The sequence below is a fragment of the Sebastes umbrosus genome, chromosome 15 (genome assembly GCF_015220745.1).
Source record: "Sebastes umbrosus isolate fSebUmb1 chromosome 15, fSebUmb1.pri, whole genome shotgun sequence".
In the NCBI taxonomy this organism is placed as follows: domain Eukaryota; kingdom Metazoa; phylum Chordata; class Actinopteri; order Perciformes; family Sebastidae; genus Sebastes; species Sebastes umbrosus.
Genome location: NC_051283.1, coordinates 15,484,812 through 15,503,463, shown reverse-complemented (window position 1 = coordinate 15,503,463; position 18,652 = coordinate 15,484,812). Strand labels below are relative to the sequence as shown.

The window sequence follows — 18,652 nt, the reverse complement described above, 5'->3', positions numbered from 1 at the left end:
GCCTAATTAAATGTCTGTCTCTGTTTTTTCGTCAGTGTGTTTCTGGCCGAACAGTTTGAGTCCCTCCAGTCCCACCTGGACACGATGATGCCTGCAGCCAAGAAGCCTTTCCTGCAGCAATTTTATTCCCAGGTATACTTACACCTGCTCTCTAAAGTTTGTGCAATTACACTAACTGTTAGTCACGTCGTCACTGTCAGCTGCAGGTGAGATCGTACCAAACATCTGACTACGACGGTACCAAACCTTTCATTATCATTTCATCATTTAATGACCAATGTATGATTACTTTGCTAGCGTGTCGTGTGCCGGGCTTCTGAGGCTTGGATGGCGTAAAAAACAGTTTTCTTCAATTTTAATCTGATGGTTAATACTTACGATACTATCAGACACGCATCTTTCAACTCATTGCGCATTAATTAAAACATGCTGTAACATATGTGTAGTATCTCTTATTTGATGTGCTCTAAAGCATTCCAGTTGCATTCCCTCTTTTATTTGTAGCCATCGTCTGCCTGTTTGTTTTCTTTAAAAGCCTATTTCTCTGTAGAGATGAATGACCATGTAACTGCAACCCAGCATTCAATGCTGTTCTCGATCAACAAAGGAGAAAATTGTCTGTCAACCCTAACCACCCCGGGAGCTCTTTCCCAGGCTTTTTTTTTTTTTGTCCACTTGACATTTGAAACGTTCAGGTACACAATGAGGTCTGTTTTCCCCCAAACATCAAATGAATGTCATGTTCTATGATTTCCCTCTTGGAAATATTTTGCAATTGATGACGTTCAAAGCGAAATTGAAGAGACCTTGACTTCTTGTCTGCCTCGTAAAGTGTTTACTGTGTATACATAACACTCAAAACCATATTGAATGTAACTTACATACATGCATTCTCCCCTTCCTTCTCTCAGACGGTGTCTACAGCCAGTGAACTTAGGAAACCAATATACTGGATCGTTGCGGCCAAGGCCATCGACTACGAACAAATGTTGCTCCTGATGGCCGGAGTTAAATGGGACATTAGGGAGATAATGTCGCAGCATAATGTATACGTGGACGTCCTGTTAAAGGTAATGTTGCATAAGGAATGCGTAGGTGACTGTTGAGGTAACGTGTGATTTTCTATCATTAGGGCTCTCCTCCAAACCAAAGAAACTCTTAGTCGAATAACACTCATATGATTTTGTCGACTGATCGATTAGTTGATTTAAACGACAGATCTGTTAAATTGAGTTTCTCCAAAAAGAATCACACGAAAGCACCACTTTAAATCTCACCAGAGATGTGCTCATAAGTTTCTTAGAAATAAGTAATTCAGCATGAAAAAAGCCTAAAAAAATTATTAAAGGACAGAAGAAATCTTAGTCGACTAAGACCAAAACCACCAATTAGTCGTGTAATCGACTAAGAGCCCCCTCTCAGCCCTAGCTATGATGTAGTTTACTTCTGAAAATTATGGGAATGGAATAAATCACACACTATTATTTTTTTTATTTTTTTTTATTTGCCACTTGAGGGCAGTGGAACAAGCTGTGAACACAGCACTGAAATATGATTATGTTTTACTATGTTTATGTCTAGCATGTCAGCAAATAGTGGTTGATTTACACATCCAGCAGACGTGGAGCAAGATTAGCATTCATTTAGAGTTGTGCTTCTGCCTGACTCTAAATTGCCCGTAGGTGTGAATGTGAGCGTGAATGGTTGTCTATCTCTATGTGTCAGCCCTGTGATAGTCTGGCGACCTGTCCAGGGTGTACCCCTCAGCTGTCAGCTGGGATCGGCTCCAGTCGCCCCGCGACCCTGAATAGGATAAGCGGTTACTGATGATGGATGGATGTGCTTTTGGCTAACCAACCGATATAAGTCCAATATCAACTCTTCTGTTAGCTCTGTTTTTGGTCTCCACCAACAGGGAAATATCTGGATCTTTAGTGGCTAAATGCTCCACTTTGTTTACAAGCTAGTCGCTAACTTTGTCTGCTGTTTTGTGCTCGACAGGTAGCGTACAGTCAATTAGCTTAGCTTTTTCACTGAAAACAGCTGCCTGCTGCTGGAAACGAGGTTGATAAGAGCAGTGAGAGTGAACCAAAACAGTAAAGTTACCTCCTGGAAAACCAAAACAATGAGCTGAAAAACTCTAAAAGGCTTTGTAAAGCTGAGGGGAACTGCAGAGTCCGTTCAGAATTATCTGTGCAATGCCCCTTTATGAATACATGTAGTCGTTTGATCCGTTCTTATTATAAAGATACTGATTAGTACAGCTTTAAAGTTTTCAAGTCAAATGTAAATTAGTCAGTGCATTTTTAATCCCAATTTGTGCATAAAGATTCTGTTCAAAGACAGGAATGGAGACTTCATTGGAGCAGCTTTTTTATCATATTTCATAGAGATAATATGCAAACATCTCCCTATTAAGATTGTTGCATCATATATGTCACTAACACTCTTTGTCAGCTGAATTTAAATGATGATAGTAAGACTAATGGTATCCTTGTTGTAATCTTTTTTTCTGTTCTAGTGTATATTACATTCAGGAAAAGTTCAGAAGTATCCCAATGTTTATTCTTTTTCCCCAAATAAATACCAACTGTCTACTGCGGCCTTCTCAGTGTCAGGCACTTTCAATAACAATAACTAAAAGCAGAACACAAAAAAAGGCAGCTGTAATAGATTTGCTTTTATCTAGCGGGGATTTTCCTCACATAGTGTTTTTGTTGTACTTGAGAAATACAATCTGGGCTTATCCTTTTAACATGCGTGTCATTTACATAAAGTATTACTCGTTATTCCGCTTAAAGTCAAGAACTCTGAAGTTACTTGTTGTCCCCCATGAGGTTAAATTCATTCGGGGACCTTTACTATTAATTATTCGGGATGGGGTAAATAATTTAGTACAGGGTGGGTGAGCTGCTGAGAGTTGAATACAGATCTCTCCTGAAGTTTTCAGCTTTGCTAAAGACCTCACCGGTCCCTGACGTATTTTTTTGGAATTGAAAGTTTTCCACTAAATGGGTGTCTTTATGCAAGCTGGCCACTTCCCATTATAAATTTTACATGATGGGGTGGAAGGACACACGGCGCTAGTTTTCTCACCTCTGACGTTCAGAGACAGAAAGGTGTGAAGGGGTCGCTGTGGTGTGAAATCCTGAGCAGTCCAACACAAATCCCCATACATGCATCAGCATTTCTTAAAGAGCTGTTGATTAAATCACAGTTTAAAACACAAATTTTTCTTGAAATAGATAAATAAATATATACTAGGGCTGTCAAAGTTAACGCGATAATAATGCGTTAACTCAAATTTGTTTTAGCGCCACTAATTTCTTTAACGCGTTAATGCAATTGATCACTCTGAGATTGTTGTGGGCTCAGTTTAACAGCTAGAAGATACTGGTATCATATGAAACTATATAAACCTTAAGAATCCATTGGTACCAACCATGTCATACTAGCTTGTCAGGAAGGAGGTTAAACAACGCTCAGAACTTGTGCAGAACTTTGACGAGGAAAAAACTGGCATGTCCATTTTCAAAGGGGTCCCTTGACCTCTGACCTCAAGATATGTGAATGAAAATGGGTTCTATGGGTACCCACGAGTCTCCCCTTTACAGACATGCCCACTTTATGATAATCACATGCAGTTTGGGGCAAGTCATAGTCAAGTCAGCACACTGACAGCTGTTGTTGCCTGTTGGGCTGCAGTTTGCCATGTTATGATTTGAGCATATTTTTTATGCTAATTGCAGTACCTGTGAGGGTTTCTGGACAATATTTGTCATTGTTTTGTGTTGTTAATTGATTTCCAATAATAAATATATACATACGTTTGCATAAAGCAATCATATTTGTCCACTCCCATGTTGATAAGAGTATTAAATACTTGACAAATCTCCCTTTAAGGTACATTTTGAACAGATAGAAAAAAAATGTGTGATTGCAATTAGTAGTTTTAATCGATTGACAGCCCTAATATATACACACAGTCTGTAGTCACAGTTTAAAGTTATCTGCTCAAACTCACTTTTTGGATTCCTGAATGGCTCATAGATGTTCGTCTGGCTTCGGGCAGCTCTGCAGTTAATTCTCACTAACTCAGCTTATGAGCTAAATTGCCTGAGGGGAAAATCTCCTTCTCGCTGGCCTAGTTTAAATGCCCAACCGTGTCAAAATGGTCCCACTGATGGACTGACATGGTACGTATCACATCAAGCATGTACTTTTCCTCATCAGGAACTAATAGCTCCCTCTGCTAACTTGTCAGACACTCATAATGCATATGGATTGCGTTATGTGCATTGATTGAACAGAGTGTGCTACATTTTGTTGTACTGCACACAGGAGAATATTTTATTCATGAATTCAGGTTGATCACTGGCATTCAACAATGGCATTGATTTGCATATAAAGTGGCAAGGAAACGTAGCAGCCTCAGAATGACTTCATTGACAAACTGCTTAAGTCAGAAACTATTGTGAGACTTGTTTGTGAATGAATAACATTTCGGTTCTCGGCTGCGAAATTAATGGCGGTTGTGCATGCCGTAGAGTTCAGCTTCATTTTTTAACGCGACGCAGCTTGAATTAAAGTTGGCGGACGTATATTTGCAAAACGCAACACTAGGAAACCTCAGACTTCCATCATATTTATGTACAGTCCTTATGGACTGCAATTTGTTCCCTGTAAAAAAGGCAACAAAATATCCTAATTGTATAATATCATCCATAATTGAGCATTTCAGGGTGCAGTGAGTACACAGCAAGTGTTAGCTGAAACCTCTCCCTGTGTGGAGGGTTTACGGCTACAAACAAGAAGCATCAAAACATGGCACATGTAGCCGCGGGCCACTTGTGACCAAAACTGTGTAGTACATCTTCGTGTCCTGCAGCCCGCACCGTCCTCTGAGATGTTTCCTCTTTTTTCTTTGTGTTAAAACATGAAAGAGAGGGTTCGACCCGATAGCTGAGTGGTTAGGGCGCAAATGCCCTGAGCAGCGAGTCCCCGGTTTGATTCCCGGCTGGCTGGACTTTCTGCTGCATGCCGTGCCCCTATACTGTCTTTCCACACTGTCTCCTTCCACTAACACTATCAAACAAAGGAATAAAAAGGCCACAAATAAAGTTACAAAGAACAACAACATAAAAGAAAGAACATTTGGAGGCCAGTTGTAACAACGCCCTCGTGACTGGTGTAAGAAAATATCGATACACATGAGTATCTTGATATTATGCTTTGGGATGCTGTATTGATTTTTAATCTATTCTGTATTTCGTAGGTTGTAGTGGGCTCAGTTTTAAAGCTACAGTTAAACTAGAAAAATCAAAGGAATCCATTGGTACCAACCATGTCATAATAGCATGTCTCTGTGAAGCGTTATTTTCTCCTGCACCTGTGCATACTGGGGTCCCTAAACAGTCTTAGAATTGCATAAATTGGGTATCACTGGAAAGCTGGGACTCTAGCTATAGTAGACTTTTTTTTTTTCTACTCCTATTTTATACACATGGTGCGTCTTTATACTATGACAGTTTTCCTAAATTTAGATTTGAAAGAAATCGCAATATATCACCTTGCTTATAGTGTAAACAATATATTAAATATACCCCTGTATCATGATACGTATCATATCACCAGATTCTTGCCAATACACAGCCCTATTGACTGGTGTACTGTTTTGAGATACGTGCTGAGGAGATGTAACTACACGTCTCAAATGTAATCTCAAGTGTGTAGTAGAAGATCTAAATTAACAGAGCCCAAAGGCCGACTAAGGGCTGACTGTAAGAGCTGGCAGGCACATCAAAAAGTAAATGAATGAGTCCAGTTGGGACGTTTCCAAACCTGAATACAGTATTCAGCAGCGCACAGATGATTTGTTTTACCGCATGATTTGTGGCTTGGTGGATTCATACTTCCTGCCCACGTCTGCTCAGTACTTCAGGATGTTGTGTTCATCAGTCCAGACGGTAAAATCATTAAAGCAGCTTAGTTAAAGTAGAGTTGTGGTGCAATTAAATAACATAGACATACTGTAGGCTGGGAAAAAGATGATTTAGCCTTGATTGATTTTATGTATTTATACAGCGATTTAGAGTGTGCACTGTATGTAAAATGTATAAAGATTGGCTTTATTTATTTAAAAGAGATTGATACAAACCCCCTAATGCAGTTTATTCTTTGCAGACTGTAAATAATTGTGAATTGCACAGCTTGAGGTGGTTTTATAACATTGTTCAGCTTCTCCAAGTTGGTTTTGGGGGAGCTGGTGTTGGATGTCATCCAGGAACACGGAGTAGCTGAGAGAGAGTCAGAGGAAAGAAATACATAGATATAGTTGTTCGAGAACACTTAAGTTTGTCTTCCAAGTTGTATTGTGGCTTGTTTCCTTTATAAATGTCTTATATAGTACATACGTTTGTGTTCGTTTAATATAAGTTTGTGTTAGTTTAGTATAGTAACATGTTTTTAGCTTTAGATATTATGGATATGTCTTTATAAAACAGGTTTAATGTGTCCGATTTAGGGCTGGCACTAATGATTATTTTCATTGTCGATTAATCTGTCAATTATTTTCTTGATGAATCGATTAGTTGTTTGGTCTATAAAATGTTAGAAAATAGTGAAAAAGCCGAAGATCACTTCCTCAAATGTCTTTTTTTTGTTTTGTTTTATCAAAGATATTGAGTTTACTGTCATAGAAGAGTAAGAAACCAGAAAATATTCACATTGAAGAAGCTGTAATCAGAGAATTTTTACTTTTTTTTACTTAAAAATGACTGAAACCGTTAAATTAATCCATTATCAAAAAGGTTTAATTAACTTAATAGTTGACAACTAATCGATTAATCGTTGCAGCTCGTGATTATATAAAGAAATCCGCCTCTTGAACATCATTATTTCTTTTACCTCTTGTGTTCACCTGTGCTTTTCTCCTCTATCTTCCCAGGAGTTTGAGCAATTTAACAAGCGACTGGAGGACGTTTCCAGACATGTGCGCATCCCGCTGCCTGTGTCCAACGTCCTGTGGGAGCACTGCATCCGCCTGGCCAACAGGACTCTGGTAGAAGGGTAAGAAAAAGTTATAAAACACCTCTTCAGCACCGAGGGATGTTTGTTCAGTCTGGCGTCATTCTGGCGTCATTTTTGTCACTATGAATTATTGTTAAACTTCTGTAGAAAAATACCGTTTTATCATGCGTAATGTTTTCCTTGGGTGAAACAGTGACTCAAAAAAAAAGCAGTGTGACACAGCCATGTACTCTGAATTTTATTTATCCCAAAAGAAATTAAGCTTTGATAAAGATCCATATGTGCATCAATATTCAATATTTGATAAAAAGACAATAGACTCACAAGCAGCTCAGTGATCGGATAGAGCCTTTATAAACTGTCAAAATGACCCATTAAGAGCATTTCGAGGCAGAGGGAGTTGAGACGAGTCTGACTGCAGTTCCTGTAACTTCACCTGAGCATGATGGACTTCTCTGTACACTTTTTAGATTTCTATTTATTCCCGCTAAGAGCACTTGAAGAGTAAAAGCAAAAGTGCAGTTTGCCCTTGGTTGATTTTTGTTACGTCAGGCTTTCACAGACAAGTAACATCAATCTCTCTATATCTACAAAAAACATGCTCATATAGTTTGAGCAGGACTGCTGTCATCTATCCAAACAAATTTAAAGAGCATAAGCTCCAAAAGGTCAAATGTTCTGTAAACATCCTTCATGCTGTGAAGGCACTTTACCGTCTTCCTGCCCAAATGTCTTTTAATTGTGGTGCTTTGTGGAAGTTAGATAGCAGCACCTGAATAATCTCAGTTATTCATACATATAATACAAATAAATTAGAAAGTCAGCATTTTAAATCCATTGAATAGAACAAGTATTGATAGTTTGTCAGTATAGTAAAAGCTTCAGTCAGCAGTAAGGTGCATTAAATATTTATTTAGGAAACCTCAGCGGCTATTCAAGAAGCAATTCGGTGCTATTCAAGTTGGATGGATACGGCGCTGCAGGGAGTAAAGAAATGTGCACAAAACATGAAGATTGCTCAGTCCGCATGTTAGCATTATGAATAATTCAGAACAGTAATGTCACCATGCTAAATACAGCACAGACCCATCTGATAGTGGTTTTATTTTTTACAACCATGGGGAAATTTAAGTCCATTGTCATATCTTGTTATGACAATTTTTTTTTTGCTTGAAAAGGTGTCTTTCCTCTCAGGTTACAGTCGAGTCCCTGAGCTCGTATATGCAGCATTTGTGAGTCGTTGCATCCCAGTGATTTGAAGCCCCACCACTCTAATCCATTGCATCTTTACAGGAAAGCCTTCAGAGATAATGATGATTTAAGTCTTTCTTTGTTTATCCCTCGGTTTGAACATCTGCGCATCATAAATTAAAAAAAGTATTTCCAAAGTGTGTTGTTAAGCACCGTGAAGACCAGGGGAAATTAACCTAAAGTACATTAGAAACCTGGAGACTCTGTTGCCAGGTTCCTTTGGAGCAATCCCCCAAAGAAAACCACTTTTAAAATTCCCGTCGCCTCCTCCTTCTCAATTTCGTGCTGGCATCCCTCTGTGCCAGTCAGACATCTCTCCATCGGGGGAATCGCATGACACAGACCACTCACACAAACCGCGAAAAGCTCTTGACACATCCCTTGTAATGCATTTCACCACTTTCTCAGTTGTAAGCGAGACATACGAGTTGTGACAGGTGACAGAACGTCAGAGTGTGTTTATCTTCAGCACCTGCATCCCCGCTGAGTGAGTGTGTGTGTTGAGTGAATGTGTGAAGTAGCTTTTTAGACTGAAGGTGTGATAAACTCCCCTCTGACTGGATGCGCAGTAACACTGAGTCATCCCGGCTGAATGGTGACGAAGCGAGTCGCCTACAGCTAACAATTATCATGAGGTTACACGCATTTTATTGGGAAGAAGAAATTGGCTCATGTTGAAGCCAAAGTCATTCGGAGTTGCTAATTTGTTCAGGTTACGGGGAAAGTGTATGCGGGGTTTGTAATGACAGGCAAAGAAAATGGTTTAGGTTCAAAACAAATGCTTGTTAAGTGGTTTAGTGCTTGCAAAGAAGGAGAGAGAACATTGGACATTAGCATCAGCGGAAGGCTTTCCCTCACCCACTGAGAAAAGGGAACATGTTTACCTCCCGACACATTTGCTGAGCACTTTTCTTCCCATTGCGTAAGAGGACTTTTTAAACCCCTTGCCAGTGAAACAAATGGCCCATTACGACTGCGATGCTCTGCAAATTTAAGCTGCTTTTTCGCAGACTTCTGCCGTCTGCCTGGTCTCCCCCAGTACACTCCCCTCCAAACACATCTCCCACTGCGCTGGCACGCCAAGGCGGAGCGGTCATATTTGTTTGTTTGTACTCCGACTCGCTCAGCCTGTTATTCAATTTCTCTGTCCAGCGATAGTCTCCCTGCAGACTCGCAAAAATGGCTCTGTTAGCATTCTGAGCCGAAGCTCAAACAATCTGGCAGGCCTGACAAGAAAAAAGAGAGAGAGAGAAAGAGAGAGAGAGAGGACGAGGCGGAAAATGGAAACGGAGGAGAGAAAAGCTGAAGTGTGAGACAGAGAGCAGAGCTGTCTGTGTGGTTTGTTAATGTACTAATGTCACAGACACTGACCTGCCAGTGGACGACGGTCCGTGCTGCCAAACACCTGAAACACAAACAGAAAGACACAAACACTGAAATACATGTGTACTCTAGCCCACACACACTTTTACTGACACGGCACAGACAGCTGTGTGGAACAACCTGACTTCATATTTAATATAGGACACATGCAGACACCCGTAAGGACTTATGTATGTCCTTTCAATACATACCCACTGCAGTTAGAAGTCTTTAAATCTGTTATAATGATCTATTTTGAATTATTTTTTTAACTTTATATTTGACTTTGAGTTGATTCTGAAATAAACATACATACAACCCGCCTGTCCAAATATTCATAAAACAAGATAAAAAGGAAGAGAAGAAAACCAAATAAAAAAAAAAGGGGATTCACAGATTCAATCCAACACATGCGAGGACAAACAATATAAAATGAAACAAACTATGATTAACATACAGTATAACACAAACAAGGTGTTATGCATAAATTTGAAGCATTTAAAAACACAGAAAGTTAATATTATGTGTGTGACATGCAGATTTCATACCAAAAGCCCTTTTGCCAAAATATTAAGTACATTCACACATCTCTCCTCTTTTCATTTCCATTAATAGAAAGTTTTTAGACTTTGCTTTTAAACACTCTAATGGATTCAGAGTGTCTTCTGTAACTTAAGTTACAACACATTTCTTTGTGTGCTTTGCTGATGGAGCTTTGACAGTATTTCCATATTGAATCAAATGTTGATAGAAACAAGCTGAAACACATCTTCCAGGCAATTTTTAATGCATAATAAATTCACAGTAGGGGAGATAAAGTAAAAGAATTTAAAAACATTGCAACATGACTTTCTCCTTAAAGGGATGGTTTGTGTGTTTTGAAGTGAGGTTGTATGAGGTACTTATCCATAGTCAGTGTATTACCTACAGTAGATGACGGTTCGTACGCACCCAGTTTGGAGAAACAGACAGGAGTTCCCGCAAGGGAGCAAAGCAATGTACTGCTGTGGATGGGGCCGGCAGCAAAACATATTTTAGCCACCTAAAAGAAAGGCCTACTTAAAAAAATCAATATCAGTTTAAAAGAATATTTTGAATATTGGTGGCTTTGGCGAGAGCATCGATAATGGCTTCAGTTCCCCGTTGGAAGTAGACTCTATAGCTGTCTCACAGCAAGATAAACCACACTTCAACTGATACAGATTTTTTTTAGGTGGCTAAAATACGTTTTGCTGCCGGCCCCCGTCCACAGCAGTACATTGCTTTGGTTCCGTGCGGTAACTCCTGTCTGCTTCTCCAAGCTGGGGGCGCGCCGACCGTCATCTACGTACCTCATGCAACCCCACTTCAAAACACTCAAACTATCCCTTTAATGTATAGAGACAGACAGACACACATGACCAACACCTGTGATGACTTTCATACTGAGCAATGTTAATCTCCTCTTTCCTCCTCTGCTGTTTTGTCCTCCAGCTACGCTAATGTGAAGAAATGCAGCAATGAGGGCCGGGCCCTGATGCAGCTGGACTTCCAACAGTTCCTCATGAAGCTGGAGAAGCTGACCGACCTGCGACCCATCCCTGATAAAGAGTTTGTTGAGACCTACATCAAGGCCTATTACCTGACTGAGAATGACATGGAGCAGTTCATCAAGAATCACAGGGTGAGACGGCAAAGATGGAGGATTGTATCGTTAGCTTCTACGCAACACTAAATATCTAAGTATACAGCGAGGAATCTCTGTCTGTCTGTCTGTCCTTTGCATATCTCGAGAACCGCTCATCCCATCGACTTCACACTTGGCGGGTACATTGCTGGGGATCCCATAGTTGTGTGCTTTGTCGAATTTGGTGCAATTTTTTACACGTGACATGTACAATATTGATAACCTTGAAATAAAAATGCGCACAGCGCTCTGTTCAGTAGCGGGGGCGAGGCTTCAGGGCTCTGCAGACTAGGCTTGCCGCAGTAGTTGGTGTTACATGGTGGTCGGGCAGACACCGATTATATTACTTGCCCACCACCTCCACCATCTTTTTGCGGGTTTTTTTATAGAAACAAAACCCATTTAGTTCATTTTGGCATATCAGTCGCGTGTTATTAATATATAGTCGGATGACGGACGCTACAATCTGAAAATGAAAGTGTCTGCTCCATACGGAGTTTCAGCACAGGTCAGCAGGAGTCAGATTTCACAAGCAAAAGCGCCTATTTGGCAATACTTCGGATTTAAACCCAATGCTGTAAGGAACCATAACGTTAATGTGGCAATTGTTGTGCAGCACTGCAGTAGTAAAAGTTCAATTTAAGTTGCTGTTTTGTTTTTCTCCAAAATGTGAACACCTGCATTTCTCTGAAAGCTTCATGCTAACAGGCTGAGTCTGTATTGCTGACTCACTCTTTGTCTTTTTGCACAGGAGTACTCCATGAAGCAGCTCGCCAACTTGGTGAACGTTTGTCTGGGTTCGCATATAAACAAGAAGGCTCGTCAGAAACTCCTGGCGGCTATCGACGACATCGACAGACCCAAGAGATAGGCTGATGAACGGAGCGCACCCTGAACGTAACAACCAGCCACAGAGACGGACACTCCAACTCCCACACAGAGGAGCTCAGCGTAGAATGTCTTCATTTTCAGATTAGAGCGTACATGTTGTAGTTTGTTCAACAAGCACATGCAGAAGTAGAGCTACTGTATGCAGCAATGTAAAGCTCACGTTAGCCAAATGCTAATTATCTGTTAATGTACAGCCTTAATGTGGTCAAAAACACACGATATCACTCATGATATTCTGATGAACATAAATACTAATACATTCACTCTCAAGCATGCTGCAGTTGCTCTGTGCATACAGTAGATTAACCAATAATGCATGCCCTTAAATTCTGATTTAACAAACTTATGAAGATTTTCTGCAAATTGTCTGCAACCACAACAATTTAATCTCTTCAGTGACCATTAAAGCTTCAGATAAACTACAACAAATACAGGATCTAACAGTGTAACATGAAGTGTAGTTTCACCATGGGGCCGTTTATACTGCATTCCATGTGTTTTTACCAAATGTGCTCAATTTCTGATACAACTCCGACCTTGAGCTTAACAACACGTTCTAGTCCCAACTCGTCACGTACTGACGCTTTGTCAGGACCCCTTGGCGTCACTTTCTAACGCACTGCGTAACAAATTATGATGCTCCGCTACGGTCTTTAGGTTTAGGCAAGAAAACCACTTAGATGAGGTTTAGGAAAAAAACATGATTTAGCTGAAAATCACTACTGTTTGTAAAGTGAAAGTGAAACTTTCGAAACCACGCGTTGTTGGTTTCACGCGTGACACGAACCATGCTCTCCTGGTGAAAGCCCTGTGTTTGTTGGACCCATCCACCACCCCTCCAACATGAGCTCTTTAAACTACTACCACACTCCCCAACCACTTTCTCTGAGCGTTTAATGTGGACGTGGATGGGTTTACGTTGTAGTTACTTGAAAGCCCGGTGCATCTCATACAGATGCTAAAGGATGCCTTGTACGTTGGTATCACATCGTGTGACAAAGTGTCGGTATTTGACGCCCTGGGAATGAGAACAGACTGAGATTAAAAGGTGATTTATGAGTTGCTTAATTTTAAAATTCCATAAAGTTGTAAAGTTTTGTGGTAAATACGTCCCAATTACAGATCCAAGAAGAGTCAGCTATAAACCTCCACTATGATATTAAGCTTTGTCACATGATTGAATGTGGAGATACAGTAGATGTGGGTTATTGTTCATCATTAATCAACAGTTACTCCAGCCCGTATGTCCGCTGTATATTATTTCACTTCAGGGTATTTGTCGTGCCTGATTGGATGCTCTGCTTCTTTCTTTTGTTTTTGTCCTTGAATTACATAAATCTAATATAATGATGATTCTGAAAATAATATAAATTGCCGTATTTAGCGTTAACATAGAGTATATCTGCACTAGCTGCATTTGTTTGTTTGCCATTTGTCATATCTGAGGAGGAGTTTCTGAAAGTCTTTGTGATTGATCTTTGAATTCAGTCTCCGGCTTTCTTGATGAGCAGCAGTGAAATCTGTTTCGTGGGTCTGTGCGGTCAGGTACTGGTTGTGTGATTTCTCATGAGTTAGTAGTTGAACTGTGGCAGCAACTAGAGCTTTCCTCCAAAGCTTTAAGGCTCCACCGCTCCGGTCATCTCCATTAGTTTAACTTGACCAGACCTGCCGAGAGGGCGTGATGATTTACTGTTAAAAGGGAGGCGATTGGAGTTACAGGTTTTTGATAATGGCTTCAAATATTGTGTGCAACTATTCCATGAAGAATACTGTAAATGTGAATGTTTTGAACAATGTCTGTATTTATTTCTTGCTCTGTGTCTTGTTTGGGTTTTTATATATGATAATTGCTGGAAGTGTGCTTGTCATTTATCACCTCTCAGTATCTTGTAACTTATCAACTGAAGCTTATACAAATATTTAAACATTGTCAAATTATGTTAAAGCTAGAGTTGGTAATCTTCTTCTAAAACATTTTTGTTATATTTGTTGATATTCTCAATACGTCCCAACAGCAATCAATATATCAAAAAATTAAATCTGGTATCTGTAGCTGTCGCAGGACTGTAATAAACCGTCCAATCACCTGCCTGTCTACCTGTGAGTGGCTTTAGAGGGAGGCCTGAACCGGACTGTCTGTGTTGCCGACTTGGTGACTTTCTCGCTAGATGTACCGACATTTGGAGCTAGTGCTGCTAGCTACTTTCATTGGAAAAGAGTTTGCAACACTGAGCTGTTTTTTTTTCGGTTGGATTACTTTTAAAATCTAGCATACTCTTGCTAGTGTCTCAAGATTACCAACCCTAGCTTTAAGGGTCAAGTGCACTATAGTGAAAATCAGTAATCGGTGTTGGAACTGTAGGTTGAACCAAAATGATTCTAACATAATAAACACACTAACAAATTGACTCTGTTATTCTTAACTTCTTAATTCTTACGGTGCTATTAATAAACTGCAAAATCTATAAATCAAATCCAGTGGTTTAAAATCTGTGTGCCGCAGCAGTTTTAAAAGAGTCGTCGTCGTCACCGTTCATCAGAATGGGAGTGTTACCTTCCAGCAGCACTGCTGTTCATCCTAGTGATGCTTCACTCAGCCAGGAGCAAGACGCTGTCAGATTCATTAATGTGGCTTCCTGTGTGGTTACAAGCCCTCAGCTCTCCTGTTTAGAAGGAGCCTGCTGATCAGGTTGAACCGAAGGAGCTGTGAAGGACTCATTATAACTTTGATGACTCAGGCTGTATCCGAAACCGCATACTATACTAGTAGTACGTACTGATTTGGCCAAAATGTAGCATCTAGTATGCAAACACAAGCAAAATCTATAGTATGCCAAAAAATACCCGGTATGTTGTACTGATCTGAAAATCTCCATTATGCATCGGACCAGTCTACCTCGCCTACTGTATCCCATAATGCAAAGCGCTGAAACGGTAAAAGCTATGGTCACAACAATATTAGCTAAAAACGGCAAGTTTTTTTGCATTTTTCTTAACTATTGCATCACTAAATTCACTTATAACATTTTTTTGAGGCGACAAATCAACTGTTTCGATTTTGAATATTGTCAGTTTTACGATATTAGATGGCGATTCGAACAATTGCTCCAATGTTTTCGGAGTTTAGAAGCTCCACAAAACTGCTCGGGGTCGCATACAGCCTCACTCTTTAATTATAACTGTTGACATTTCTGTCAACTATGTGATCAAGCTGAACCTAATCTTCCTTGAGCGGACAATCATCCACACGATGACTTGGCCTAATGGTTACTTTATACTATATAGATGTCCTCATTACACCAGCAAATCAATACCAGTAGCCTTAATGCATGCATACATAAAGTCTGTTTCCTCTGAATAACAGTATCATCATATCCATCAGGGAAATAAACGTATTTGTCAGCTTTTTTTTCCAGTGTCGGATAAACCTGGACAAAACTACAAAACCTCTCAAACAGAGTTCAAATCTGGGTTCCAGTGTGGATCTAACCTCATATGTAATATGGTTATGGTGACAGTTTGACCTTCCACTTCTGTGTTTTCACAGTTTTATAGGTAAGGGGTTGTGGGAGTATTTGACAATTCAAACCTTGTGTGCCGCCTTTTCTTGCAGAGCTTTCCTCACCAGACCGCCCTGAAACACTTCATTCATGACCTACCCGACACCACTGCTGTCGCTGTCCTTGCACAACACATTTGGGCGCCCAGCTGGACCGCTCACCTCCTGTGATGCCGTGGCCCAGTTACCCTTTCAGATAAAAGACCAGGCGCTCTTTGCTCCTGCGTTTTTGGCCCCTCTGCCAAATTTCATGAGCCAAGCTCATAGAAATCACTATCAATGACCTACATGTCCTCTATTCCCGCACTGTCTGCTGATATGCATTCACAAAGACTTCATTCATTTCCCTTCATACACATGTAACTGAGAACAATTGCTGGCAGAGCCTGTTTGTAATGTTTACTTTGCATGATGATTGACATGACAAGATGTAACAGCAGAGCAGAAGAGAGTAAAAGTAATGAATAAAGGCCAGATGAATTTAGATCATGAATTCTTTAGAAAAGTTCTGTTGCTCAGTGAAAGCTTCTTTTTTAAGTCATCATCTATGAAAAACTATTTTATAATTTCTCAGGCATGGGACAGTCTTTGATAATCACTTAGCTTTGAAATGTCGAGCTTTGAAATACTGATAAAAAATCTCTTGAACTCTCCCAAAACATCAATAATAACCAAAGTTGATAAGACTTTTTTATAAATGACTTACTAAAAGAGAAATGATTTCTTTCTTTTCGCCCCTCAGTGTAGACTACTCTCTCTCTCTAGAAGAGAACGTCAACAACAACTGCATTGTGTGTGGTTTTTATGGGCTGTAGCTGTTGCAAATGATTTTTCGGAGGTTGCAAGGTACATTTTGAACAGATGAAAATCAGAAGATTAATCACGATTAAATATTTGAATTGATTGACAGCTCTAGTTTATACACCTCTGTGTTTTCTGCATTTTATTCTACTGTTTATTCTATTATTGAAGTGTTAGGCGAATTAAGTTATGTGGTTTATTTTTTTTTTTTTTAAATAAAGGTACTTTTACTTGAGAACAACATTCTAGTACTCTTTCCACTTCTGCTCAAAGTAGTGCTGCACGATTATGGCCAAAAATGATCATCATGATTATTTTGATCAATATTCAGATCACGATTATTATCACGATTATTCATTAATTCTAGGGAAAAAATGTTTTTATTGCAATTTCACATTAAAATAAACAGAGCACTGCTTTCACTTCCATGTTGTGCTGCATTCCAACCGTCAAAAACTTTAAGTGTTATCCTTTTACATTGTTATTATTATCTATAGTGGTTGTTTGTATAAAAATACACAATTGAAATGATTAGGAAAAATATTATTATATTTTTATTTAAATATTCGCTTTGATTAAAAAAATATTGGCATTAGTATTTCTAATTATATGTAATTAAGCTGCTTTGAGCTAGTGTTAGGAAGTTAAACGGGTCATATTTCTCTCTCTAATATCTATTTTATATTGCTGTGAAAACATCTCCTTCAAACAAATGTATTTATTCAATTGTCTCGCCAACAACTACATTTTACAAGATTGCATTTGAACGCATCATGATATAGTTATAATTTAGTATCGCCCAATACACATTTTTACTAAGTAGAGCTTGAGCGCACTATAACGTGCTCTGTGTTTTTGGCAGAGGAGCCGGTCACTATGGTTACTCTGAGCAGCATCATGGGAACACATTACAATATAATACGTTTCTGATTAAATTAGTTGTTCCAGTTTTGGAATTTTGGATTTGCAGTCGTTACCAATTGCAGCTTTAGGTCTTCTTCACTCACACTGAAAAACTTCCACAACGCAAACATATTGTGTGTGTGACGTTACCGTTGTGTGCCGATGTAAAACCATCATGAAGCGGCTACACATGTATCTGACAATATGGCAACAAATTTATGAATAAGACACTGCTGGAAACGCGCCGGCTTTGGTCGGCTGCTGATTGACAGTTTATCTCTAGCTGTTAGTTTAGGCAGCGCTCGATTTATGCAGCGGAGTTTTCTATGAGCAGAGCATTTTAAACGTCAATATCACAGTCGATCATGTTAATTTCATTGTGGAAAGCCAAAATCGTGATCGCGCTTAATATCCGATTAATTGTGCAGCCCTAGCTCAAAGGTATTAAAGGAGAAGAGAGACGAATATATACAGTATATAGGGGTAGAAAACACACATGGGTGTCAGGCTAACTGGAACCCACATACACACATGAAGACCTTTTTTAATCTCAGTGTCTCACTCTGTAAGAGCAGAAAATCGAAAACTGTAACTAGGGACCTGTGCACGGTTCATTCGCTCTCTCATAACGACAGCGCAGTGTATTTACAGAGCTTTTCATTAAAGCGGTCTTATTGATTTAGCCTTATCACCAAACAAACCTTACTGTGCCGAGGAAGGAGTTCAGAAATGTGGTTCAAAATGAGTGTGCCATTTCTTGCACTGTGCAAATTGGTAATGCTAACAAAATTGTTCTGCCCGCTATGCACCAAAATCAGATTACATCAGGCCAAATATGGGCTTTTTAGTGTTCGGAAATAGTTTTAGATATCCTGCAGAATGCATAAAAGGGATCATTTATTCATTCAAAGCCCTCAGTAATTCAATAAACTTAGTTACTTTCCACTATTTCATGAACATAATGCCAGCATTTTCTCATCGTATTGACTGGTATTACGAATTGAAGCAGCTAATTGGATGTCAGACTCCGCTGCATGAACTTTCACGACGGCCCTCTGAGAATCTTGTTCCGCCAGTCGCTGCTAATTTGTTGCTTGAGTAGCTGTGCTTCGGTGGAAACAAATGTTGTGACTGGTCGTAAACATGAGCAGAGCAGGAAAACCTTTCAAGAAACATTAGGGCTCCATTTA

General features: G+C 39.6%; 1 protein-coding gene across 2 annotated transcripts in view; it reads left to right on the top strand.

The window, feature by feature from the left end:
• Positions 1 to 14,613, top strand: part of vps50 (VPS50 EARP/GARPII complex subunit) — a 124,551-nt gene extending 109,938 nt beyond the window's left edge. For both annotated transcript variants that reach the window (XM_037794526.1, XM_037794525.1), the window contains 5 exons: positions 36 to 132; positions 912 to 1,070; positions 6,947 to 7,068; positions 11,116 to 11,305; positions 12,060 to 14,613. In XM_037794526.1, the coding sequence (XP_037650454.1) occupies positions 36 to 132; positions 912 to 1,070; positions 6,947 to 7,068; positions 11,116 to 11,305; positions 12,060 to 12,179 (688 nt within the window). In that variant the 3' untranslated portion in view covers positions 12,180 to 14,613. The remainder of the gene's footprint in view (positions 1 to 35; positions 133 to 911; positions 1,071 to 6,946; positions 7,069 to 11,115; positions 11,306 to 12,059) is intronic.
• The last annotated feature ends 4,039 nt before the right edge of the window (positions 14,614 to 18,652 follow it).